We start from the raw sequence: 25,883 nt of genomic DNA, 5'->3' as shown, positions 1-25,883 counted from the left end.
TGGGGGTGGGGGGGCTCATGTGAGGAGGGCCCACAAAGATACTAGAATTAATAGAGGGCTTCAGAGAGAATGCCTACATACAGGGTCCAGAATTTTGTGCTACGCCCTTGCCCAGAGACAAAACTTAACATGGAGTAGCAGCATTCAGTTTTTATGCACGTCATGTCTGGAACAGCCTCCCAGAAAACTTAGGCCCGCTCCAACTCTCAGTTCTTCTGATTTCAAGGTTTAAAGCTTTTCTTTTTGCCACTGCCTTCATTTGGGGCTATTCATTCACATCCTGCACTGTATGCTGCTTATTCCATTTTGTTACATTTTTTCAGATTTTTATCTTCGATTTTACTTTACCTTTTAAAAATCACATTTTGTCTTTCTATATTGCCTTTTGTTTCCTTTATCAGAATCAGAATCAGAAATACTTTATTGATCCCCGAGGGGAAACTCTTTGTTACAGCAGCTCACTATCATGTCAGTGCACACAGGAATAGAAGTACTAAGCAAAAAATATAATACACTATAATACAGGTCAGATAAATTAAGTACCAAGTGGATATAAGTATAAAATTAAAATAAGTGTAAAGTACAAAGTGGATTTACCGGTTGATGATAAGTATGTACTGTAATAATACCGGATTTATATCTTCTCTTAATGTAATGTCTTTTTTATGTCTCATGTAAAGCACTTTGATCTTATGTAAAACACAATGAATTGAAATGAAAAACAATTATTTTGTCTTTTTATATTGCCTTTTGTTTCCTTTATACTGTAGCTTGTCTTAATGTAATGTCTTTTTTTATATCTCATGTAAAGCACTTTGAAATGCCTTGGTATTGAAAGGTGCTATACAAATGAGCTTGCCTTACCTTACTTGCCACATGATAATAAGTTGGCGACATTACAAAAATGAGCACGTGAAGAAGATTGATTTTCAGTGTTTGGATGCTACGGGCCGATATAAATAAATAATAATAAATAAAACTTTATTTATAGAGCACTTATCAAAACAAATATAAGAGAATATCGTTACAGCTTGAGAAAATCTAGCTTGATTGAAGTTTTGAACTGCGGGAGGCAGCACTCCACCCCGGAGCGTCTTGTATGCACAAGAATAAAAAACGAAGAAGATGGCCGTTACGTCACAATTTGTGGGCGGGTCGGTTTGTCACTTCCGTCAAAATACAACAAATGATTATGCTAGCAATGCTGTGTAGTTAGTGCTAATTCAAGCTTTATGTTATATTTGTGTTTAACTGATCCCACTACCCGACTGGCAGTCATATACCACAAGGTCAGTCCACATCACTTTTCTAGCCAGATGGCGGCCGGCTAGTTGAGGTTATTCTCACTATGTTAGCTTAAATCGCTCACTGACGTTTACCTACCTATCTAACACAGTGAATGAAAAGCTCTGTGCAGTTCAGGTGGTGTTTTGGCCATGCAGACTGCTTTTGCTTTCGTTTGCATGCCTTCTAACTCACCACTGCACTGAAATAGGCTAATAATATTAGTCAGGCATGGTTGATTTGTTTTAGCAGTGAGTTAGGTTGGATAATATTACCTTATTAGCCAGACAAGCCCCAGTGCACAATAACTTCAGCTGCCTAACGTTGTCTTCTCAACTTGCTCTCTTGGGTTCAGCAGAACTTGAAGCAACAAACAGTGCTTATTTTAATAAAACTAGTGGTTCATTTTCGCTTGTGTCGAATGAATATTGCAGGCATGAGAGGGGATCGAATTGTTAAGTCTGAACTTTATTTACATGTGTGATGCTTTTTGAATGTAAAACGTTAACGAATAGCGGAAAGTAAAACGTTCTGAAAGGAACAAAAGCAAGGTTGCATTACGACTTGTTTCTTTCTCTGTATCCCAGAGAATGGCACCTACGAGTTTCGGTTCAGATTTTCCATGCAGTCATAAGTATTAAATATTGGGAAGCGTGGATAATCCTTAAAGTAGTGCCGCCCATCTCTCCCTGTTGTTGTTTTACTTCGTACTGCAGTTAAGAAGTTAGGAAACTTAGGAAAAAAATGTAGTTCCTAGTTCCTACAGTTGAAACGCAGGTAAAGTTTCTGAAGTCCTCAAAAGCTTCTTTGTCACCTAGGAAATGTCGAGCAGTGGAAACGTCCTAATAGATTTACTGCTATGGCATGGAGGTCTCTCATTTAGAATTACATAAAAATGTATAATCTGTCCCCTCTTCTTGTCCAGATCCATGGTGGCAGGTTCGGCACTCATGGAGCCGTCCACTAAGCCTGGGACCAACCAGGTGGCTGATGTAGTGTTTGTCATTGAAGGGACAGCAAACCTTGGACCCTACTTTGAATCTCTAAGGAAAAATTACATACTTCCAGCTATTGAGTAAGGACACTAAGACACTCCTGCTTTGCTAAGTTATTCCTTTATTATTCATGTAATCATGTCTATTATTTTTGATTTTATTTACCATAGATATTTCAATGGAGGCCCCCCAGCAGAAACAGATTTTGGTGGAGATGTGAGTGTTTCCCCCTTATTTTTTTAATGTTTCAATAAAAAAAAATTTGACAATGGTTTCTAAAGATAATTGCTTGGAAATGCATTTTTTAATATTGCTAATATAAATATTCCCATGTTTATTTTTTCCTTCAAGTATGGAGGGACACAGTATGGTCTTGTGGTGTTCAACACAGTGGACTGTGCTCCTGAGTCATATGTCCAGTGTCACGCACCAACCAGCTCTGCCTTTGAGTTTGTCTCATGGATCGACAGCATCCAGTAAGTTGTTGAAAATTATATACTTGATTTTTACAAAGTTGACATTTTTGTGGTTTCATATTGCCTTATTTTATCATAACAGAGATAAAGGAGACAGTATGATTTTGCAAATATTAAATATTACCCTGTTTTTCTTTACAGGTTCATGGGAGGTGGAGCAGAAAGCTGTAGTCTAATTGCAGAGGGACTCTCTGTGGCCTTACAGCTCTTTGATGACTTTAAGAAGATGAGGGAGCAAATGTAAGGCAGTCTTTGTTTCACACTGCTTACTAATTCCTTGGAACAGTCTACATATTTTTAAAGTACAGTCACTGCCCACCAATGGAAGGATCATTACTAAGCAATCTATTGCTCCTTTAGAAGTATTTGACACTATTACAACTTCGATGCATGTCCTGTTTGGTCATCAGTATCAGAATCAGAAATACTTTATTGATCCCCGAGGGGAAACTTTTTAAGATGACGAGACGGAGCTATGGCAACAGGCAGCATGCAGGCTGGCGCACTCAAGTGAGGAAGTAACAGAACCCGGTTATTGGACAAAATGGTTGTCCCCTTTTTGCTTGATAACGCCAAAGTACTGGCTTAGTGAGAGGTTTTCCTACTGTTTGATGTCGACCTACTGTAGGCAAGAAAACCATGAAAAAATACACACACTGAGTGTCTCCATTGAAGCAGCTGTAAACAGATCTACAGATTGCACTTTGGCTTCTGTAAGTGGCAACCACCTGAACTGAGTGATGGGGGGGGATCCACAGTTATTTAGCAACTGAATGGGTAATTCTAGTAGTGATGAAAATCTCAGCTTTTTGCTTTCTCTCTTTCTACCTTTGCCAGAGGTCAAACCCACAAGGTGTGTGTACTGCTGTGTAACTCTCCTCCATACCTGCTTCCTGCTGTGGAGAGTGTCAGCTACACCGGCTGTACGGCAGACAACTTGGTCAAAATCATCAGAGATGTGAGTTACTGATATTGTGATATTGTCTCAATTAGGTACTTAATTAGGCATGACAATCTTAATTGTGTCATTTTTTTTGTTATTATTCTATGAATTGGGTAGTATCAGTGATATTTGTATTTGATTTACTTTATTAAATAGGTAAAATGCAAAATGAATATATTACATTGAATATATTTCATTTTCATATTTCTTAGAGAGGAATTCACTTCTCTGTGGTGGCTCCTCGGAAACTGCCCGCTCTAAGGGCTTTGTTTGAGCGGGCGTCTCCAGTAGGAGGTGCGGTTGAACCCCATCCAGACTACAGTCAAGACCCCTTCCACATGGTCCTCGTCAGAGGTATATCGCTTCCAGGTGAGAAACGTAATTTAACACCTTGTTTGTGTGGTGGCCGCTACACTCAGACCAGTCTGTCCAAATCAGTTAAAATGTAAGGAGCTGTAAACAACATTCACTGCCACTAAATGTTGCACTAGAGCACCAGCATCTCAGACCAAAACAAATGGCACTACAGCCCACCAGACTCCATTGAGAAAAACAGTAATTTTACCTTGCAGATCATCGTAAAACACACTTCATTCAAACTGGACAGAAACAAAATAAAACTCACCAAAACCGTCTTTCCACTGTTCCAACAATCACAAACTCTGGTTTGGTCGAAATAAACCCTTAATTCACAGTAATATTCTGGCTCTACGCCTCAACCAGCAATCGTGAAACAGGCTGCAATTGGTGCTGTGTACAGATGCGCCCATCAAAGTGCGTCCCCTAAAAGTGCTTGTTTTTGCCACTGACGGGCCAGATTGTTATTCTAAGTGTCAGACAACATTATGGAAAGGATCGCTACAGAGCTAGACTTTTTAGTTAAACAGTACGATCTTTTTTGTTTAACCAGAAACAGCCGTATTATCGCTCTCGCCCGCCACCAGACTCCAAACAATAATTTTACCTTGCAGACCATCATTAAACACACTTCAAACTCAACAGAAACAAAATAAAACTCACCAAAACCGTCTTTGTTTGTCTCTCCACTGTTCCAACAATCACCAACTCTGGTTTGATTGAAGTAATCCTTAATTCACTATGTTAGATGAGGAAAAAAACAGCTCTCCTCACAGATGAACAGTTTCATACGATAGACTCACGTGCACTAACATGCGTGGCCGGTGCGGCTGTATAAACAAAGTCCAGAGAGGCTGCGATAACAACACAGTCAGAGGGGGTGTGATGTCATCCTCTGCTCAGCACACCATGACTCCACTATATCTTTATATAGCAGATAGTTGTTTGCTGCTATATTAATGTTCAGAATCTCATTTACAGAACCTTTAAAGATATAGAATTGCATTAAACTGTGAGGATATTTTTAACAGTATTTATTGTATGATTGATGTAATGTTGTAATGTAAATGTGTTAATCGGTATCTGTGAATAAGCAGACTATAAAGGTTTTTTGTGGTTCACAGGTAAAGTTCATTCTGTTATTAACGCCTTTACGGATAAACCCTATCATTAAACCCTACAGGTGGCAATAGATAGCTGTTTCACAACCCAGAACCTATGCACTGAATCGTGCACTCATAGGGCTATTGCTCAATCTTTACTAATCTCTATCAAAATGCTCCGATAAAATTGGTTTACTGTATGCTATTTGCCAAGCATTAAACATCAGACGAAGTTAGCAACTAGCAGAAAGTTGAATATCTCGCAGCTAAAGAGACAGATGGTTTTCTCAGGAGTGAGTGGAGACCAAACCACAGCTAACATAGGAATATCTATTAGACTTGCATCCTGTCCAAATGAAAGCTATTGTTGCTCTGTGTCCGCTGGTTGTGTAAATAGGCAACTGCTTGCTAGCAGGTTAGCCGTAACGAATTCTTTTAGGAGATACTATGTAAAAGCTGTGTGTTTGTCAGCTGGTCGTGGAGCTTGTCTGCCCACAAGTGGTCAAAACAATCAGTCAGTGCAGCTTTAATAATAGAAGCTACTTACCTTATTCCTTGACTGAATTCTTTTTGAATTAGCTGCAGAGGTCTCTTAAGTTGGTTAGGTGTAGCCAGTTATGATCCTAGATAGATGCAGTAAATGCAAATAAATTTTTTTATTGTGAAGCATTTTGTAACTTTTGTTTTGAAAAGTGCAATATAGACTAATCTTAACTTACTTATATTATGGAGACGTAGACAAGCACACACCTTCTAGGAGTCTTGGAATGCTCATACAGTATAGCATTATTCATGATTATGAATATGTTATATGTAGCAACGTGCAGAATAGTGCAGTTTAGTTTCATAGTTTCCCAGTTGTAGCAGCTGCATTCTTGTAAGCTTCTTATCTCCAGACACACTTTTGATAGGATGTTGCACCACATTTTTTGCATTTGTCAGAGTTGTGAATGACGAGAGTAAAGCTAGCATTAATGTTATCTCTTTCCATGCGTCTTTTTTTATCTGTGCTTCTCACTGTGTTGCTAGATTGCCCCTTTTATTATTTCTCTGAGGTGCCTCCTCTACCATCAGCAGACTTCCCTTCATGCTTCAGTCTGGTTTTGTTTTTATTTTATTTTGGCCATTTTCCTATAATAACACCCCCACTAATATGGTTGCAAGATATGTGGTAATTGTGAAGTCATTCTTTAGCTTGCAGTAGTTTCAGCAGTTGTAAATAAAAACTTTTTGAGCTATTCCTAATGGTTACTCCTACACCTTTCTGTGAGTAGGAGGGAATTCCTTTGTAAATATGTCTTAGTGCTTCCCTAAAAGTGAAGCATATTTTAGTCCTACATTGGAGCATTCTTAAGTTTACATCTCAGAACTGTAAAAACTCTAAGCTCACTGTCTGTCTCCAGTTTCCTCAGGTGGAGGACCTGGGCCACTCAAACCTGTCCTCCCTCCTCAGCCACTGCCTGGAGCTTCGCAGCCCCCTCCACCCATTAACACAACCCACCCTTATCAGGTAATGGGCAAGCAGCCACACAGCTCAAGGCTGCCTGGAGACTAATTCTTGCCGCCTGCTTTTGGCTCAGTTTCAGACAGTGGTGTTTATGTTCCTTCCCTAAAACGTTTTACCCAGCATTGTCTTCCTTTAATCTGCTTGCTGACAGAATCCGGCCCCCATGACTGCTGCTCAGGTGGCTGCACAGATGGCCGTCGAGGCAGCCAACAACCAGAAGAGTCGCTGTGAGTTACCAGTGGACTCTAGGGGCCTTTGTGAACAATTTATGTTAGCTGAGCTTTTCCAGTAGTTGCGGTGTCCCTGTGTCTGCATACTGTATGTGTGATGGTGTCTGTGCATTTTACAGTAAAGCTGCTGATGGTGTTGCTGTATTTACTAGATGCTCTCACCCAGAGTGACCTATAATTATTGTATTTTTAGATTAGTAAAAATGAAAAGTAATCAAAAATAAGTGTTACAGTCAGAATGGATTTTTTCCGATGGTCGGTAATGGCCATGTTGTATGTATTTAAAAGAGGTATCTGTTCTGATTTCTGTTGTGGTCCCTCTCCCTCCTCCAGTCCCAGGAATGGTCAATCAAGGTCCTCCGTTCTCTGGTCAGCCAACCATCCCATCAGTCCCTGGGGTGAAGCTCAGTCAGCCCAGCATATCAACAGTCACCACAGCAACACAGCCCTTGATGTCACAGCAACAAGTTACTCCCAATCAGCAGCAGCCAGTCCCACCCCCAGGACAGCCTATACCCAATCAGCAGCCACAGGCGCCACCTCAGCAGCAACCCACAGTGAATCAGCCCACAGTGCCTTCAGCACAGCCCAACATGGTAAGTTATGATAATCAAGATAAAACCAATAACACCTCTAATATCTGTTTTGTTGTTTTATTTCATCCTTTTGATGAGACTGACACAAAACTTGTGGACATTTACCACTACAAAAGCTTAACGACACGTAACTTAACATGTAGCCATTGTCACAGGTTCTGCTTCAGTTTACTCTGTACTCCCACCGCTTTGGGTGCTCGCACTGCTCAGGACGTGTTACAATATCCAAGTTCAAGGCACTCTTGTGGGGGGCGAAGCAACTGTTAATTTCCAACATGGCAAACACAGAAATTAAAGGAATAGTTCAACATTTTGGGGAATACACTTATTTGTTTTCTTGCCAAGAGTTAGATGAGAAGATCGATAACACTGTGATATCAGTCTGGTAAATATAAGGCCATCAGCTGATTACCTTAGCTTAGCTTATTTTAGCACAAAGACTAGAAACGGGGGAAAGAGTTAGCCTGGCTGTGTCCAAAGGTAACAAAATCAATCTACCAGCACCTCTAAAGCTCACAATTGAACATGTTATATCTCATTTGTTTAATCCTTACAACAACCGAAGTGTAAAAACAAAAAGAAACAAAAACTGTCCAAGGCTGTGAGAGAAGCTAAACGACTAAAACACCAGTTCTCAGCCAACAACTCTGCTTCTGCCTGGAAGGGGCTTCCTCTGTCTCCCCATCCACCCTGAAGCACTGTGCTGATCAGCTGTCTCCAGTGTTCACGGACATCTTTAACACCTCACTGGAGACATGCCATGTGCCAGCCTGCTTCAAATCCTCCACCATCATCCCCATCCCCAAAAAACCAAGGACCACACGACTTAATAACTACAGACCCGTCGCCCTGACCTCTGTGGTAATGAAGTCTTTTTAGCATCTTGTGTTGCCCCACCTCAAAGCTATCACAGACCCACTCCTGGACCCCCTGCAGTTTGCCTACAGAGCCAACAGGTTGTTAGATGATGCAGTAAACACGGCCCTCCACTTCATCCTCCAGCACCTGGACTCCTCAGGAACCTACGCAGGATCCTGTTTGTGGATTTCAGCTCTGCCTTCAACACCATCATCCCGGCACTGCTACAGGACAAGCTCTCCCAGCTGAGTGTGCCTGACTCCACCTGCAGATGGATCACAGACTTCCTGTCCGACGGGAGGCAGAACGTGAGGCTGGGGAAACATGTCTCTGACTCCCGGACCATCAGCATTGGTTCTCCTCAAGGCTGCATTCTTTCTCCTCTGCTCTTCTCCCTGTACACCAACAGCTGCACCTCCAGACACCAATCCATCAAGCTCCTGAAGTTTGTGGATGACACCACCCTCCCATCAGAGATGAGCCCAATGACAATAAATAAACAAACAATGACAATAAATAAACAAGATATAACATGTTACATTCATTCAACATTAGTGAGCTTTAGAGCTGCTGGTAGGTGGATTTTGTTACCTTTGGAGAGAGCCAGCCTAGCTGTTTCCCCCTGCCTACTTCCTACTTTGTGCTGTGCAAAGCTAACCATCTCCTGAGTCTAGCTTAATATTTAACGGAAACATATGAGAGTGGTACCAATCTTCTCATCTAACACTCGGCATGAAAGGGAATTAATTCCCAAAATGTTGAACTATTCCTTTCGTAATGCAGGACGTTCAGATAAGCACTGCAAGGAAGTGTGTTTCAATCTACAGGTAATATTCTGATTCAGAATGTGTGACATGCATGTTTTGCGGCCTTGTTATTTATTTATCTGCATAAACTTAAGATTGTTTGCACCGTTTCAGTGATGAATATACAAAACATTTTGGTTTGTAAAACACAGTGGAAGCACAAAGCAGCAGTTCAGGTTATGGGAAGCTTTGGATTACAGGCCAAGTTCCTGTAGTGGAAAAGATTGGTGAACTGGAATATAATGGAACTATATGGCACTTGGCTTGTGGTCCTCAAAGTGCCAGAAAAATACATTTGAAAAACTCAACAGCAATGTCTCAGCAACAATTTTTTTTCTACTGATAGTTTCTATATGAAACTGCTCATAACAAGGTCTGTAGATTCTTTGTCTTTCAAAATTATTTTTTTTCTTTTTTATTTCTTTTATTTTTTATTTTAATAGTAGAAGTAGTAGTTTAATAGTGGGGAGTAACTGATCTGAGTGGTCTGGATGTAGAATAAGGACCAAAGAGATCAGAAATGCACGCTCATGCCAAACCATGCAGAGCTTTAAAAACACATTTTTAAAAAAATCTATCAATTCTATATTTCACTGGCATCCAGTGAAGGGAGGCTAGTACAGGGGAGATGTGGTCTCTCTTCTTGGTACCAGAGAGGATTTTCACTGCTGCGTTTTGAACTACAGTAGCTGCAGGCAAGCTAGGGGAGACTGACTGACTGACTCCCACATAAAGAGAGTTGCAGTAGTCTAGATGTGAGGTAATAAAAGCATGTAAGACAATCTCCAGATCTCCAAAAGACAGTTTTTTGCTATCGACTTCATGTTAACAAAGCTACTCCTGATGACAGACTTTGTTTGTCAAATTTGAACACAGAGTCAAAAATAACCACACAATTCAGCCTCTTGTTGAGAAGCATGGGTTGAACATGGATATTTTATTATAGCAGTATAAGGATAACTTGTCTTTGATTGGTGACTGGATCCTTAAATGTGAAATGTTAACCTTGTGTAGAGTTGTATTTCGCTATGCTAGTTGTAAGTTCATCATAGACAACATTCTGTGGAGTTTAAATAACTCACGGCACTCAGCTAAAGAGTTGATTTGCTATTCTCACCCCCTTGTAAACACTATTAATGTTTAAATCATATTGATATTTTCAAATGTAAGTGGCCCTGCTCAAGTTAGAAATCAGAGAACCAAGACTTTAATCTGTGATGCCGTAGCACCAGCAGCCTAGAACTGAGTTTGCAGACTAACACACTGTCTGAAGTCTAATATCAAAATGAATTTTAAATGTTAGTACTACTATCAGATCAAAACCAGACGATGTTCCCTTTTCCCTAGAAAATCATTGTGGGTACAGTCAGTGTTGTTTTTTTTCTGTTTTTCAATTCATTCATTAATTTTTCTCTCTAGTAGTACAACATACTTGTGAATCTTATGTTAATATAGATGACATTATCTAAAATTAGCCACATCTAATATTTAATGATGTTCCACTTTAATCAGCTCTACACAATTGCATGTTTTATATTATTAACTTTATGAAAATCATCTATTAGTCTCTGTTTTTTTCCTTTTGAATTGACAAGTACACTTATATTTCTGACTGGTAAAGGGTCTGGTCTTAAATTGTACTAGTACACTACATGTAACCCCCTCCTCTTCTATTTTCTTGACAGCCTGGTGTGTCTGGTGCTCAAGGCAATGCAAATCCAATTGGACAGCCGCAAGGTGTGGCCAATAAGATTGTAGCATGGACCGGTGTTCTGGAGTGGCAAGAGGTAACACTCAGTAAAAAATCAGATTTTGAATTTATGCAGAGTGGTTGGCAATATTAGAAACCTTTTAAAAGAAAGTATTGTTAAGATCAATCCCTGCAGTTTAATTAGAATCACTTATACTACTGACAACTTAATGTTAAGTGGTCTTTTTTCCCCCCGAAATGCATTAGCGAGCATTTATGATTAAAAGTCAGCGTTCTGGCTGAGGTGAAAGCCATTCTAGTTCAGTGATTCCCAGCTTTAGTCCTCCAGTTTCAGGGGACAGAGGTCAGTTGAAGGAATAGTTGAACATTTTGGGAAATGCTGTCTTGCCAAGAGTTAGATGCGAAGATTGATACCACTTTTGTATCTGTATGGTAAATATCAGACTACAACCAGCTGCCTATTAGCTTAGGTTTGCATAAAGACTGAAAACATGGAGAAATAGCTAGCCTAGCTTGGCCCAAAGGAAACAAAATCTGCATATGAGCATCTCTAAAGTTCACACATGTTATTAACATGTTATATCTTGTTTGTTTAAAACATGTACAAAACCAAAGGTTTTTTTTGAAGTTGTAAAAACAACAAGTTGTGGTTTTATTGGGGGTTATGTGCAGGAGTTTTTCTTGGTCAGGCACAGTAACTTCCTAGAGTCTCCCCTGGTTGCCTGGCAACCTCACCTGACGAGGAACAAGATACAATTTAATTAGTGAGCTTTAGGGTGCTGGTAGGTGTATTTTGTTACATTTGGACAGAGGTAGCTGTTTCCCCCTTTTTCCAGTCTATATGCTAAGCTGTGCTAAACTTCTGCTGGCTCCAGCTTTATATTTACTGGACAGATATGAGAGTGGTATCGATCTACTTATCTAACTCAGCAAGAAAGAAAATAAGTGTCTGATACCCCAGTTGTAAATCAGTCTGTATTAGACATCTGGAATAAAAACCAGTAGGACTTGATAACTGGAGTTGTGATCATCACCACTGTCTAGGACCTATCACTGAAGTAAGTCCCACCTACAATAACCACTTATCATTGGTTATTGTACATTATGATTAATTGCACATCGTCTTATTGTCCTACTGCTAATGGTTTAGCACAAGGTCAAATCGTTTTAGTTTACAGTGTCAGTGCTTAGCCTGGAAAATGGATGTTAATGGCTTTTATGGGACACTCATGAGGCCTTCAAGTGTTTGTGTTTGGTGGACAGACTCGGATCAATCGCCTCTATTGACTATAGTCGCATCCTCCCTCTTCTGTTTGTCAGAATTATCTAAGTCAGTTAAATGGACAGGAATAAGAGTGGGAAGCTCAGGAAACTCTTAATCTTGTCTGTGAGCATGAAACATTGCTCCTAATCTGCCATTTCCTCCTTCAGTTCACTTATTAGGTTTTCAACTCTGTAAGTGATTCTCCTCTGGTGTAATGTTGAGGAGAATTATACTACTGACACTTAAACTCATTTGAAGAAATAGTTGTGGATGAAAACTCTCACAAGGGATGCCAACACACTTGGCCAGAGCTTGCTCTGAGTACAGTGGTATCAATATGGTTTGTTCTGTTTTGGCTGAATTTCAGTCAGTTAATTCCTGAAAGCTTTTGTTGTCTAAAATGTGGGGTAACTCTCTGAAATGGTTTTGCTAACATTTAATCCAACCACTAATTTAAGGTAGATGTGTTTGAACACAATTGTGCTTTTTTTACTCTCCACCATTTTGTTACTCAGGCTCCCTTTCATTTCTGCTTTAGCAAGCCCTGGAAATGAATAACCCATTCGTCTGCAGAGAAAGCCCAACACAATACATTTGTAATGGACAGCACAGGAACTATAGTAGGCCTGACTTATATGTGATTGATTGATCATTGATCCTGTATTGATGGCCTGAAGATGGAAGAGTGCTGGCGGCTTCCCCAGTGGGATTACTGTATTGATGGGCTTAGAAAGTTTTTCTTTTTCTTTTTCATTCTTGACATTTTGCTAAGGAACAGGTTATCTGCAAGTCTTTAAAATTCCATCCATCTTCCATTTTTTTAATTGATTATCCTGATTGGGGTCACAGTGGCACAAGGGTGAGCAGGGCAGCCCACATCTCCTTTTCATCAGCAATATTGTCCAACTACTCATGTGTTGGGTCTTCACTGGTGTCTCCAGCAGTTGTTCATTCCCAGAGCACCTCCAGAAGAGATGGTTAGAAGGCATCCTTAGCTGAACCACCTCAACTTAACTTAATTGTCACATAGACTGAGAATACCCACTACTGAATCAGACTACCTGACCCTCCTCACTTGGGACAACAGCTCCTCCATCACCACGATTGAGCAATCAAGCTTATTCTTTGTAGAGACCCATGATGCCAGATTTGCAGGTGCTGAATTGAATTGAAATTGAAAATTGAAGGTGCCACTCCAATGTCACCAGTCCTTAGCAGCACCTTGATATCCTGTCCATGAATATGACAAACAACAAAGGAAACAGAGCACACCCTTGCTGGAGTCCAGTGCTCTCATTGAACATGCTTTAGTTAATACTAACAGCAGTTTCAGAGGTAGTGCACAGAATAAAGAGCAGCACATAATCCTACAAAGCAGCTAACTAGGATGCTATGGACCACAGCGTAATGTAAACAATCACAATAATAGTTCTCTAACTTGGTATCCCTGTCCTCTTGGAAGTTTTCATCTATGCTTAAGATTTTTTACTCAAGTCCCGGTGGGATCGGAGAGTAGAGTTACAGTAAATACCTCTGGGAATCACAAAACTTTTCCGTCATTCCTTTCTACAATAAAATTGTCACCACCAGCTCCTGTCAATCCTAGTGAACACACGAGCACAGCCACTCTCCATTGGAAATAGTGGGCTGAATCTGCGCAGTGTCAAACTTGCGCTTCTGGTATGAAAGCTCTTTAAGAATGTGAACACAGCTCTTGCCAGGAGTGTAATGAGTACCAATGAATCACAACAGCAACCCATGCACCCCATAATCAGGTAGTGCCTCTGCAGTTATAAGAAAAAAAGAAAGTAGACAAATTTGTTGTCCATTTAATTAGTTGTGAAAGAGTAAAAATGTCGACCACCATAATAAGGTTGGACCGTTACTTGGAGTCTCCTTTCGAGCACTTTGGCATAGGCTTTCTCGGTTGGCGTTGTGATTCTAAGACAATTAGAACACACTCCCCTTTAAAGTTAAAAATCTGGAGGTGTGAATTATTTAAAAATATGTAAATGTGTTAAAAGCAATAGTTTTTTTTTTCACCACGCAGTGACTGGTTTCCTTGAGCCACATGTACAATTTAAAGTGGCCCTGTGGAGTTTTCTTTTAAACAAACAAAAGTTATCTTTACATTCGGTGTTACTCACCAAAACGCCTTGTGTGTATCCTTTAGGTCTAACAAATGTGTCGAGTGCATTTCCTTCCTCATAAAACATTTGCAAAGCCAAGCATTTTAAATCCAGCATTGTTTACATCCATGTTTACTAACATACAGTCTTCTTCCCTGGCTTTGCTGGCGCATTGCAGCATATCTGCATATCATATACTGTATGTGCGTACATGTACTTCCTCGTGCGCATGCACTTATAGAATAAGAGCTCCATATTGCTACAAGTCTAAAACTTCACAGGGAACCTTTAATGCAGAACAAGCTCAGTAAAACAATATGCAAACATATTTTTCACTTTCTAACTTTCCTCCTCTTTTTGTGTCACTCCTTTCTCTCTATAATAATCCCTGCCAGAAGCCTAAAGCATCTTCAATGGATTCAACCACCAAACTGACGCGTTCTCTGCCATGTCAAGTGCATGTTAACCAAGGGGAAAATCTGTGAGTAACCAGTCAAACACCATGGACTTCATCTGTAGTAAAGGATGGGTTGTTTTGTGCACACAGTTTAACACTGCCATTGTGTATCTAAACAGAAACACAGACCAGTGGCCGCAGAAGCTCATCATGCAGCTGATTCCACAGCAACTACTCGTGAGACCATTTTTTGTCTTTTGTTTTAGTGTGTGAAAGTGTTGTGGCAACTCTTGTTTGCAGCAGTGACTTGTGTATGAATGATGTATAACTAAATCCTCTCTTGCCTGCTCTTTCTGTAGACAACCTTAGGTCACCTCTTCAGAAACTCTCGAATGGTTCAGTTTCTCTTCACCAACAAAGACGTGGAGTCGCTGAAAGGCCTGTACCGCATTATGGCCAATGGTTTTGTAAGTTTTCAAGCACTCTACCTCTCCCTGAGCCTAAAATGTGTGTTCCCTCCATGTCCCCAATCTTTTCCATCATTCAGTATACCTCAATACATTTTCCATGAGTGGCAACTGAGTGCAGGTCCCACCTCTGTCCAGTAGTTGTACTGAACATTAAGCTGTGTTGCAGTGTTGTGGTAAAGACTCTAGAGGGGGTTCCAGGCCATACATTTATTCACTTTCAAACCAGATAATATGATTTTAAACATGCTTTGCTATCAGATCGGACAAAATATTTTAATGTTTAAGTTTTGATTCAGTTCCAGAAGGCTAGCATAATGATGGGGGTTCTGTCAGTGTGGTGCATTGTTAATCAGGTAATACCACTGAGAAATAGCAGAGGCATTAATAGTATTCAGTCCAGCTGAGCTCTGCCTCTTTGCCTGAATTTGATTTACGGTCCAGGGAAAGCACAGAATGAATTAAGTTAATACCATTTGCATTCAATTTATAAAACCGATATGTTTGATTGGGCAAAGGAGCTCAGGAGTGGGTTATGTCCCCGAGCCCGAGCCCATCCCATAATTACGACAGGGTCACATGTCAAGGTCTTAATCTGCCTTGTGACCCTCCCTGCAGGCCGGCTGTGTCCACTTCCCCCACACGACTTCGCCCTGTGAAGTGCGGGTGCTGATGCTGCTCTACTCATCCAAGAAGAGAATATTCATGGGCCTCATTCCCAACGACCAGAGCGGCTTTGTCAATGGCATCCGGCAAGTCATCACCAACCACAAGCAGGTCCAGCAGCACAGAGCGGTGAGTGGTAATAGGAGGGGGAAGAAGTGGAGCTGGTGGGAAAAGAGGAAGGTTTCAGTGTGAAGTGGGGAGACCAAAAGGAGGTGATAATGAGGAGGCATTATAGAGAAGCACCGGGGAATTGAGGTGCATTGTTTACGGCATTAAGGCGCATTGTTATTGACATTTCATTTAGCGAGCCCAGTATCTTCACAGCAGCCACTAACGTCTCTCACTCTAGTAGAGGCCAATGGGGCTAGCATTAGCTGAATTCCTACTGCAACATTAGCTGACTGTTGCACTGCCACCTCTTTATCTCTGCTTAAGAGAGGGAATTGTAGGTGCAATACATATGCACTGTTTATGTTGAATACTGTGCATTGAGTACAGTGTTAGGTTATTGTTTATAGTAAATATACTATGTTAACATGCATTTAGAGCTTGATGGCTTTTAAGATTTTCTTTATACACTCAGTGTCCACTTTATTAGGTACACCTGTACAATCTAATGAATCAAATACAACTGTTCTGCCATAAAGTCTACTTTTATGATGCCTATAATGATCAGTTTGTGGCCACAGAGTGTACATTGATGACGAATAACAGGCTTGAATGTCAACTGTTTAAATTACGGCACCAAAAACAATCTTAAAGCTTAAATTTGTAATTGTTTTTAATTAATGTAATTATTACATCTATCTCTGCGGTGGAATGTGGAGAACCACTAGAAATGACACATTTACTGTGGTATGAGACACTTTCCATACTCTGCTACTGGGAAGTGTTGGTGGGTTTGTCAGATTTAGAGCTGAAGCAATTAGTTGATTAGTCAATGTAAAATGAATCAGATAATTTTTTTGTTAAGCGATTATGTGTTTAAGACATTTTAAAGCAAAAATGCCCAAAATGTGCTGGTTCCAGCTGCTTAAATGTGAAATTTGGTTTCTGTAGTCCTACGTGATAGTAAATTGAATATATTCAGGTTTTAGCTTGTTGGTCAGAGAAAACAAGCAATGTGAATATGTCACATTGGGCTCTGGGAAACTGTGCTGGGCATTTTTCACAATTTTCTTACATTTATAAACCAAACACTAATTGAAAAAATAGACGGCAGATTTATACAATAATGAAAATAGTTGTTAGTTGCAACCCTAGTCCTATTACACCTGTCTTGTTTTACAATACCTGTGCTGTGTAATGTCATGCCAGCAGTTAAAAAATACATTCATCTTACCTCGTCAGTTGTACACCAACAAGTTGAAAGACTTTCAAAAAAACAAAATATTCACACTAGTTGCTCCGTCATCTTTGCTATAGTTTGAAAATGAAAAAGTTGTGGGATTCAGCTTTAAACACAGCACAACTCGGGTAGATATAAAATTTTCAGTTCAGGCTGCCCAGATGTTAACATTACATGAGACGAGCTGTAGGAGAAGCAATGGAGTGGCATTGGTGTGTGCCAACCTTTAGGGACAGGCCCCCTCTTCCAGCTTCTCTGGTAAAGATAGACCAGTTCTTGACGCTGAGTTCATTACAGGTCACAAACACTGCCTTGTTCACATGACATGGACATTTCACTTTCCATCTCTGTTCGTCTTCATCCCTGGAGACAGGGTGATTTAAAATGTGTCCTCTGGATTAGCTGTTTTTTTCCATCACGGGGCTCCACTCCAGCTTATTGTATCCAGTGAGGAGGGATGCTGCATAGCTCTGAAACAATGCAGCATCCAGTCACAGAGAAGCAGCATGTCCGTTTACGCCATTTAAAAATGAAGCGTGTTTCATCAGCGGTGATCGCGCTTGTTTACTCACCCTGCTAATTTTATGTCTTCGCAAAAGCGTGTCAGCCATATATGTAACTTGAAGCCGTGTGTGTATGAGCATCAGGGCATTTAGAGAAGGCAGAAGACATGAAATTGTAATGAAGAGGGGTTTTTTTTTGCGTCTTGTGTATCATCACATATTCAGTGCTGCATTGCTAATAGGGAAGCGCTACAGCAATCTTAACGTAATTAAAATTTCAATTTGGACCAGCAGTTAAGGTTTCTCTGTGCAAAGCCCTGAAGTGGCATTCTTCGAGACGAGATTGCAGTTTGTTCTGTTTACAGCAAGACAAAATTGAATATTCCTCCCTGAAAAGTGGTGCGGGCCCTAAATCCTGATCCAGGACTTTACAGGTTACTGGGTTAAAGACAGGAGATAAATCATAGACGGAAGAAGAGAGAAACAGGCAGCTGTTTTGTTTGTTCCCTCAAAAGACATAAAGCTGTGTGCTGCGCAGTTATTGTTGGTCAGAAAACACACCGTGCATTAGCACTATCCCAGGGTGATTTGTTCAGATTCAGCAAGATGGATAAGTGAAGATGTTTTTCCATCACACTTTTTTCCCCTGAGTCTCTAGTTAATAATTTGTGCTTAGAGGATGGATGAAACACCCTTCAGTCCTCCTTGTCTCTCACTCAGTGTAGAAACACACAAGCCACCACAGCACCTGCAGAGCACAGCTAACTCAGGAGCACTGCTGACAGTTTCAAATTTTGCTTCTTAAGCAGTTATCAGTCTCATATTGCGATTCCTCTACAGTAGAGGACTGCAAATAAAATGTGAAATAGAGTCAGTGTATCTTCAGAGTTTTAAGTGTTAGGATATATTTCTGAATAATCCGAACCTACCTTACAGATGTGTTTCCAGAATCCATTGGCAGGGACAGCAACAGGTTGCTTCCTTTCTTCTTACTCTGCATTTAAACTCCGGATGGATATTGTATGTGACGGCTTTAGTCATCAAGCTTCAGTTTGTTTTAAACGATGAATTCCAAAATAGCAAACACCTCAGCAGGTGGTGCTTGAAGTTAAATCTCCAATGGTGTATCATCGTATCCATGTTTGTTTTTGCTTTCCATCTGCACACATCATGAACAAAGTCGACTATTTGGTTTCAGCCTAACACTCTCAAGGTTGTTAACACAGTAAACATCCATTACATGCGGAAAATATGTTGACTGAAAATATAGATTATGGATTCATTTTGACAATACAGAAATATCCAAATATTAGACTTTGTAGAATTTTTTTTTTTTTTGAACCAATAACCCTCTGACCAACCCTCTTGTCCAGCTTTTTAAAATGGGTATGACTTTTTAAAGGGACAGTTCACCCCAAAATCAAAAATATATATTTTTCCTCTTACCTGTAGTGTTATTTATCCATCTATTGTTTTGTTGTGAGTTGCCGAGTTTTGGAGATAATGTCTGTAGAGATGTCTGCATTTTTGAAATATAATGGGACTATATGGCACTCGCCTTGTGGTGCTCAAAGCGCCAAAAAAAACATTTGAAAAACTCAACAGCAATGTCTCTTTCCAGAAATCATGACCCGGTTACTCAAGATAATCCACAGACCTTGTGAGCAGTTTCATGTAGGAAGTATCGGTAGAAAGAAAATAGTTCCTACATGAAACTGCTCACAACAAGGGTTATCATGTATAAGTGATGTGAGTCCTTGTTTCGTGCAAAAACACAGAGTGAATTTGGTACTAAAAAAGATTTGCTTTGTCAAACTCAGACTGCTGAAGCCTCCGCTGAACTTTAGAATACATTTTATACACAAAACGAGGATTGAGGATTTTGTCCCCCATCACTCACATTCAAACAGTCTGTTATCTATCCAGATACCTAAAAACTTATAGCATTCATCAATTTCAATTTGAGAACTGTCCAGGGGTTTGGATATGGACAGTGGGCAGGATTCTCTTCTTGAAGCATACATTTTGTTTGCCTATTGTTTTAAGATCGATTAAAATATATATAAACCTACACTTAAAGTTAAACTCACACATTGGACTGTACTGATGAAATTCATTCAACAAAACATACCAACCGTTACATAATAGATTAGTTAAATTTTTTGTTTTAATTTTTTCCCCCCATTTCATAGGACTTTTACCAAGCCCTAGACTGCCATGTTTTTGGGATAGGACCTTCCCTTCTATAAAGCTTGTTCAAGCTTTAAAAAAAACAAACATGTAAAGATCTTTTTTTACAAGGTCTTTACATGTTTAACGGTCCCTCATTTATTTTATCATTCTCAAATTACTTTATGGAACATTTTATAACTTTTCTTCTCTCTGTATTTGAGTGTTTGTGGATGTGTGAAACACTAACAGATCACACTGACCTTGATGCTCTCCTCTGCTGTTACTGTTGTGGTGTTCTTGAGCAACGCGGTTAGCCACAATCATCTTTAGTCCTTAACCTGAACACAGGGAAACAAGAGGAAAAAAACAAAGTATTTGTACTTTGCACATTAAGGTGTTAATGAGTATAGAGGTGAAGCAGAGCAGTGCTGGAGAAGAGTATGCACACTGAGTCCATAAATAAAGGTGATAAAATGTTCTGTTGTTCCATATGACACTGTTGGAAAAATGTACTTACTGCTGTTTCACTTTCTCTCTGCTTCTATGCAGCAGTTGGGCGGTGCAGGGGGTCCCATGCAGCCCGGTCAGGTCGCCCCCAACCCGAACTTCCTCAACAGGCCCCCTGGCCCCATTCCTGTCTCCCACGGCAACGTCCAGCAGCAGGTAAATGAACCCACTCTGTGCTGGCATGTCTGCCTGTGTTACCACACCAGTTCCCCTCTCGCACTGCCTGTTGTTGACACCTTTACTGCCCCAGTTCCCGCTGATTTCTGCATGCCTTATTGGTAACCCTTTCCTCCACTGTCCTCTTTTTTTTTTCACACTTCCACCATTCTCCCCACTCCTCCTTCTCTCTGATCTGTCCTGTGTCCAGTCTGTGGTGGTTGGCATGCCCCCTGTTAGTCAGGTCTCTATGATGGAGGAGCAGCAGAGGCAGAACAACATGGTGAGACCTGCAGTAGCCTCTTAACATACAAGCAACATGTGTTCAGGGTGTCCATGGGTACTTAACTGAAATTTGAAGGGCTTTAAAGTTTTATATCATCATTCAGTTGTAGGTTTTATCTTTTTCCACTGTGCAAAAGTTTCATTCAACCACATAGATGAGCACACAAGAGATTTATCAGTACAGTGTACATGTTGAAACACAATGTCCTTTATCTGTCCTTATATTTATGGTGCCCATATGTAGTGTCAGAAATAATCATAAATAAGGAGTAAGCTGGTTTGTCTTTGTGGATCTTGTGGACATCCTGATTTTTTCATACTGTTAGGAATCCTTTGTTTTACAAAACATGCAGACACACTGTCACTCCCATCTCACTGCTCAGCATCAGGCTGGTGGACAGCTAATTTCCTATCAGCATGTGTTGACTTTACTAGTCCCTGTTGAATGTTCCTCTTGTAGCATGCCATTGGGGAACAACAACAAACAACATAGTTCATTTATAACATGCATGTATAGATTTGTATATTTTATTGAATAGGAGCTGTGTGCATTGAGCATGAGATAATGGACACAAAACCAACAGCAAGGATAGACCTGGTCAAAACATGATGGTTTACCATCGACCCTGTACAACTGTTATATTTCCTGTTTATCCTCAAACGCTGCACTAATGTCATCTAAAATATAGTAGACAATTATAGCTTCACTAAAATCAGGTGGTAAACACTCCTTTAGACCATAAATGGGGGGGGGGGTACAGCCCTACAAAGAATTATTTTCAGCATGCAAGTCATTTTGTGATAATCACTTCTAAACATAAACATTTCCTGACCACTTGCTTTTTGACTATGTGGTCAGTCATTAAACATGTGGAAGTTAACATAAGAGTGAAAAAGTTGATCACGAGTAACCGAAATCTATAGGAATTTTCAATCTTGGCATCTTGATGGGCTGGTTTTCTTTTTTTAATAACTAGTTCATAATTGGTTTTCTTAAACTTTCCTTCAGATGACCATGAGAGCAGCCGGACCAGCCAACCAACAGCCGCCAGTCAGCGGCGCGCCACCCAACCAGGTTGCACAAAGCGGACAAGCACCGCCCCAGGGTCCCATACTCCGTCTCTCAAACCCAGGAGCCAATCCACAGCTTCGTAGTCTTCTTCTCAGCCAACAGCAGCCAGTAAGAGTGCAACAAATGGCTGAGTGAATCACCCTGTAGTAAATGTCTCATAGATTATCAAGTGACCATAACTGCTCTTGTGGAAGTTTTGAATTTTTGTAGAGGCTAACATGGCTCTTCTGTCTCTCTGTCTTCACAGCAGGGTGGCGTGTCTCACATGCCTGGCATGATGTCTCACCAGGGTTTGGGCCAGCAGTTGGTCCATCCAGCACCAGGAGGGGGGGCTCCAATGCAGGGCCAGTGGAGGCAGCCCTTGGCAGGTCAGCAAGTACCCCCCACAGAGGTGGAAGGAGTTCAGAAACATTTGACTCAAGTGGACATTTTAGAATATAGGTCTAGAAATGTACTCATTAAAGGGTAATAAGGTTGATATCTAAAAGGATATAACAACAACTTGTATAGGAGATGAGTCATGTTTGGTTCAATACAAATGTAACATCAAGCATCCAAAGTTAAATATAGAAAGACCTTAAAGAGCAGTTCTAGATCTTTTTATCCCATTTACTACACTGCATGCCAACTTTACATTACTACAGACTATTTTCCAAAGTATGTGTTTTTTCCAATTTCACATGCAGCCATCTGTATCTAACAAAAATGAACTTGCAGAGAGTTAGTTATTACATCCCAGTGTGCATGCTGCCCAAATTTATATTTGTCAAACTTACTTTATTTTTGTGCACATTGATTAAAAAAGTTTGCAGAACTTCTGGTGCATTTATAAATTGATTTGAAGCTCCAATTTTGAAGATTTCCATTGCTAAAAGATACATTTTCTTTCGGTAGCCAGACTATAGTCCCATCCAGACAAACACAAGGTGCACTGAAGATGAGTTACAACCAGTCGGAGTGCAGATTGGTCATTGGTTGCCCTTTGTGTTTTGACAGGTGATTTGAGCTGCTTCATTTCGAAAAAACAAAAACAAAATCTAAATAATGTATTATACATCTTTTTCACCTTGCTATCTGCAACAAGAAGTCCTGGATGTCTGATCTTTGAGGCAGTACATTCATGCATGACATAAATAATTCAAATCACTGTATACACAACATTAAAGTACAAATTTCAAGTGCTACTATGTTGACTTTCCAAACAAAATGAATGGAAACAGATGGCTGCATGGGAGTTAGAAAAAACATGCTTGAGAAAATATGGTATGATTTGGAAAACCATATGTAGTAATATAAATAATGTATCCAGATGTAGGGAAAAATTTGACTTTAAACTGTAATTGTCATTTAAACTGCACAACTCATTGTACTTACTTTATGTTTAATTAAAGAGAACACCTACAAATACTCAATACTAAGAAAGTAGCTCTAGAGAGTTACAAAAAATAAGAAAGAAAATGATTACTATTACTATTAGTTGTCACTATCCTGCTTTGAAGTCCAACTTTTTACATCAGTATCAATTCTGAAAAGTAAAGAGCATCCCTCTAAATCTGTCTTCTTCACTCTCCACCCCCCTACCAAACCTACCAACCCTGTGTGCAGGTCAGATCCTGATGTCTGGAGGTCAGAGAGGCGCTGTACCCCAACCCGGGATGCCCCAAGTCTCCAGTGTCATGGAGGATGAAATCCTCATGGACCTTATCTGATTGAGTGTTGTGGACTCAGTTTTTAGTTGAATCTTGGCAGCCATTTGCCAGTTTGGACACATACATCCGATCTGTTGCTTTATTGCTACAAATGTTCAACATAATTAAGGAACGAATCATGAGTAGTTTTTTTTTTTTTTTTTTTTTACAGGACCGAGCAGCTGAAGTTAATTAGGGGCAGACAATGCAAGCATTAGTTTTTGATGTAAATGGTCGAACAGACAACACACTAATCCGCCATGCTACACAATGGATGAAGCCAAACCAGCGAAACAGTCAATTATGTTATGCTTCTGAAAACAACTTTTCTATAAGTTTTACATTTTATCATTGGATCTGAAATGTTATTTTTTCCTTTTCTTTGAGATTTTACTTTTGTCAGTTAGATCTCCTTTTTTAATTATTGATAAAGTTGTTTTATGAAGATAAAATAAACTTAAAGAGCATAGATGAATAAAGAAGTCGTTTATCATTGTGAAGAGGTTTTGGTGTTGATGCATGCGCATAATCTTGTGCTTGTGATGGCCAGCCAAAGTCTCTACAGTCCTGTCTCCCCCCGTGTGAATGCAGCTTGTGCCCTTAAGGTGAGAGAGAGACTGAAATAGACACAGTAATAGATAGTTCAGTGTCTTTTTCTGCCAAATAGTGTCACAGTGTTAATTTTAACTACTCCAATATGTCGTGGAACCATAGAGAGTCCCCTTGTGCCAAGTAGTCCTACCAGATGGCATCAGTTGGCCATGTTTCCCTTGGCATAACGTACAATCAGGGTGACCGCATGCGCACATGACACAAACTCCACATATATGCCCACAGTCTGCTTTCGAAGCGTGCCCTTGCATGCATACACAATGCATGCAAGTTAAATCCTGCACACCAACAAACACTATCCTGTCATGTACCTGATGGTGACGTGGGTGTGCTGAAGCTGCAGAGCCAGCCGGCTGTGTACGGGAAGAGAAACACGTGAACTTTGCACAGACTGATAAATGAATGTGTCATGAATGTATGTGTGAGGTTGAGAAGTTTTTATTTTATTTTTTATTTTTTTACACGCATGGACACTGTGTACACACACATACACACTCACCAACAGGAAGTGATGTCAGTCCCTGTCACCTGGGAGACAGAGACGGTTGCTAAGATACCGTGACAGTGGGTTCTTGTTTCTGAGCTTTTCCTCAGCCCCGCTTTCACATGGACTCGCACAGATAGACACTAGTCCCTCAGTGGCTGGCGTTCATCCCTCCCATCCCTTAATCACTGGCCGGCCCTCGGAGCCCGGCTTAGCTTCACTCTATCTTCTCCTCTCTCGCTCTCTCTCTCTCTCTCCATCTCCATCTTTCTGCCTCTATCTCACTGTCGACCTATTAGCGCCTGTCTGAGCTCATGTGTTTTTCAGTATCTCTTTTATTAACAGCCAAAATGTTCACAGGTCCATATGATGAACTGCAGTGGTAAATAAAATGGTGACTAAACTGACCCGCAATCATGATGGTCATTTGGCAAACATCCACCATATTCATTTTAAAAAATCAATACTTAAGCTTATTTTATGTTTTTCCCTTTAAACACCCTAGCCTCATATAAGCTACACCAATTTGATGCTGTTTATGTGACACTCTTCAAGGAAAATTCTGTTTTCAGTTGGGTCCATTATATTTCCCCGCCATGGCCCATGGTGTTATTGTAGGTGTGTACAGTATGTCCACATTTTATTCATAAACAGTACGTTACGAACCATACACCTTAGAAACTATAAATGTAATCTGTGGTTCTATCAAAGAACCATGATCCGATTAGGTTTTTAAGGGCTTTGCTGCATGCCTTTGCATATTAAAAAAGAAAATTAGATTTTCTAAAAATTAGCACCTCTGACGCTTCGTCCTAGCCACCATTTCTGATCAGCATTGGATACTTGTAGGACTCCATGGAGACACTACAACTGGTCGCAGTGGCTGGCAGCAAGTTAGGCAATGTACCCCATGTCATTCTCTCCACCCAAGTCCTCCATCTTCTCCTGGGGGATCCAGAGGAGTTCCTAGACCAGGTTGGGTATGAAATTCCAATCCTCAAGCACCATATATATCTTAATTTCACTTGTGAAACCCTGAAATTCTCAAACTCCTTCACTTTGGGCAGCAACTGGCTCCCAACTCCAACGGGTCAATCCACCATTATTGGTGAGCGTACCATGGCCTCAGACATGGAAGTGCTGGTGCCAGGCTAGGAGCCACCAGTTTTATGTGAATGAGTAGGTTGTCTCTATATGACCTCTGTCATTCTTGCCATCTTGGAGTCTGTGGGTGGGATCCTGGAAAGGGTGCCACCTGAAGACTCCA

The 25,883-nt window shown here is 40.4% G+C and overlaps 1 protein-coding gene across 6 annotated transcripts; it reads left to right on the top strand.

Moving 5' to 3' along the window:
• Nucleotides 1–1,133: 1,133 nt before the first annotated feature.
• Nucleotides 1,134–24,020, top strand: med25 (mediator complex subunit 25). 6 transcript variants are annotated; one of them, XM_044180125.1, is made up of 20 exons: nt 1,134–1,289; nt 2,210–2,359; nt 2,450–2,495; nt 2,631–2,755; nt 2,897–2,995; nt 3,593–3,713; nt 3,911–4,067; nt 6,562–6,668; nt 6,817–6,892; nt 7,229–7,491; nt 10,841–10,942; nt 14,658–14,740; nt 14,836–14,893; nt 15,016–15,123; nt 15,742–15,918; nt 20,362–20,475; nt 20,687–20,758; nt 21,770–21,940; nt 22,080–22,200; nt 23,438–24,020. In XM_044180125.1, the coding sequence occupies exons 2-20, from the start codon at nt 2,214–2,216 to the stop codon at nt 23,539–23,541; spliced, it is 2,250 nt and encodes a 749-aa protein (XP_044036060.1). In that variant the 5' UTR covers nt 1,134–1,289; nt 2,210–2,213; the 3' UTR covers nt 23,542–24,020. The 6 variants fall into 6 exon arrangements, with proteins under 6 accessions (XP_044036060.1, XP_044036059.1, XP_044036058.1 ...); XM_044180124.1 differs by having other exon boundaries at nt 14,655–14,740; nt 20,365–20,475; XM_044180123.1 differs by having other exon boundaries at nt 14,655–14,740.
• The last annotated feature ends 1,863 nt before the right edge of the window (nt 24,021–25,883 follow it).

Source organism: Siniperca chuatsi, linkage group LG21, assembly GCF_020085105.1.
Source record: "Siniperca chuatsi isolate FFG_IHB_CAS linkage group LG21, ASM2008510v1, whole genome shotgun sequence".
Classification (NCBI taxonomy): Eukaryota; Metazoa; Chordata; class Actinopteri; order Centrarchiformes; family Sinipercidae; genus Siniperca; species Siniperca chuatsi.
The sequence above is the reverse complement of the archived record's forward strand: the minus strand, read 5'-3'. Positions and strand labels throughout refer to the sequence as shown.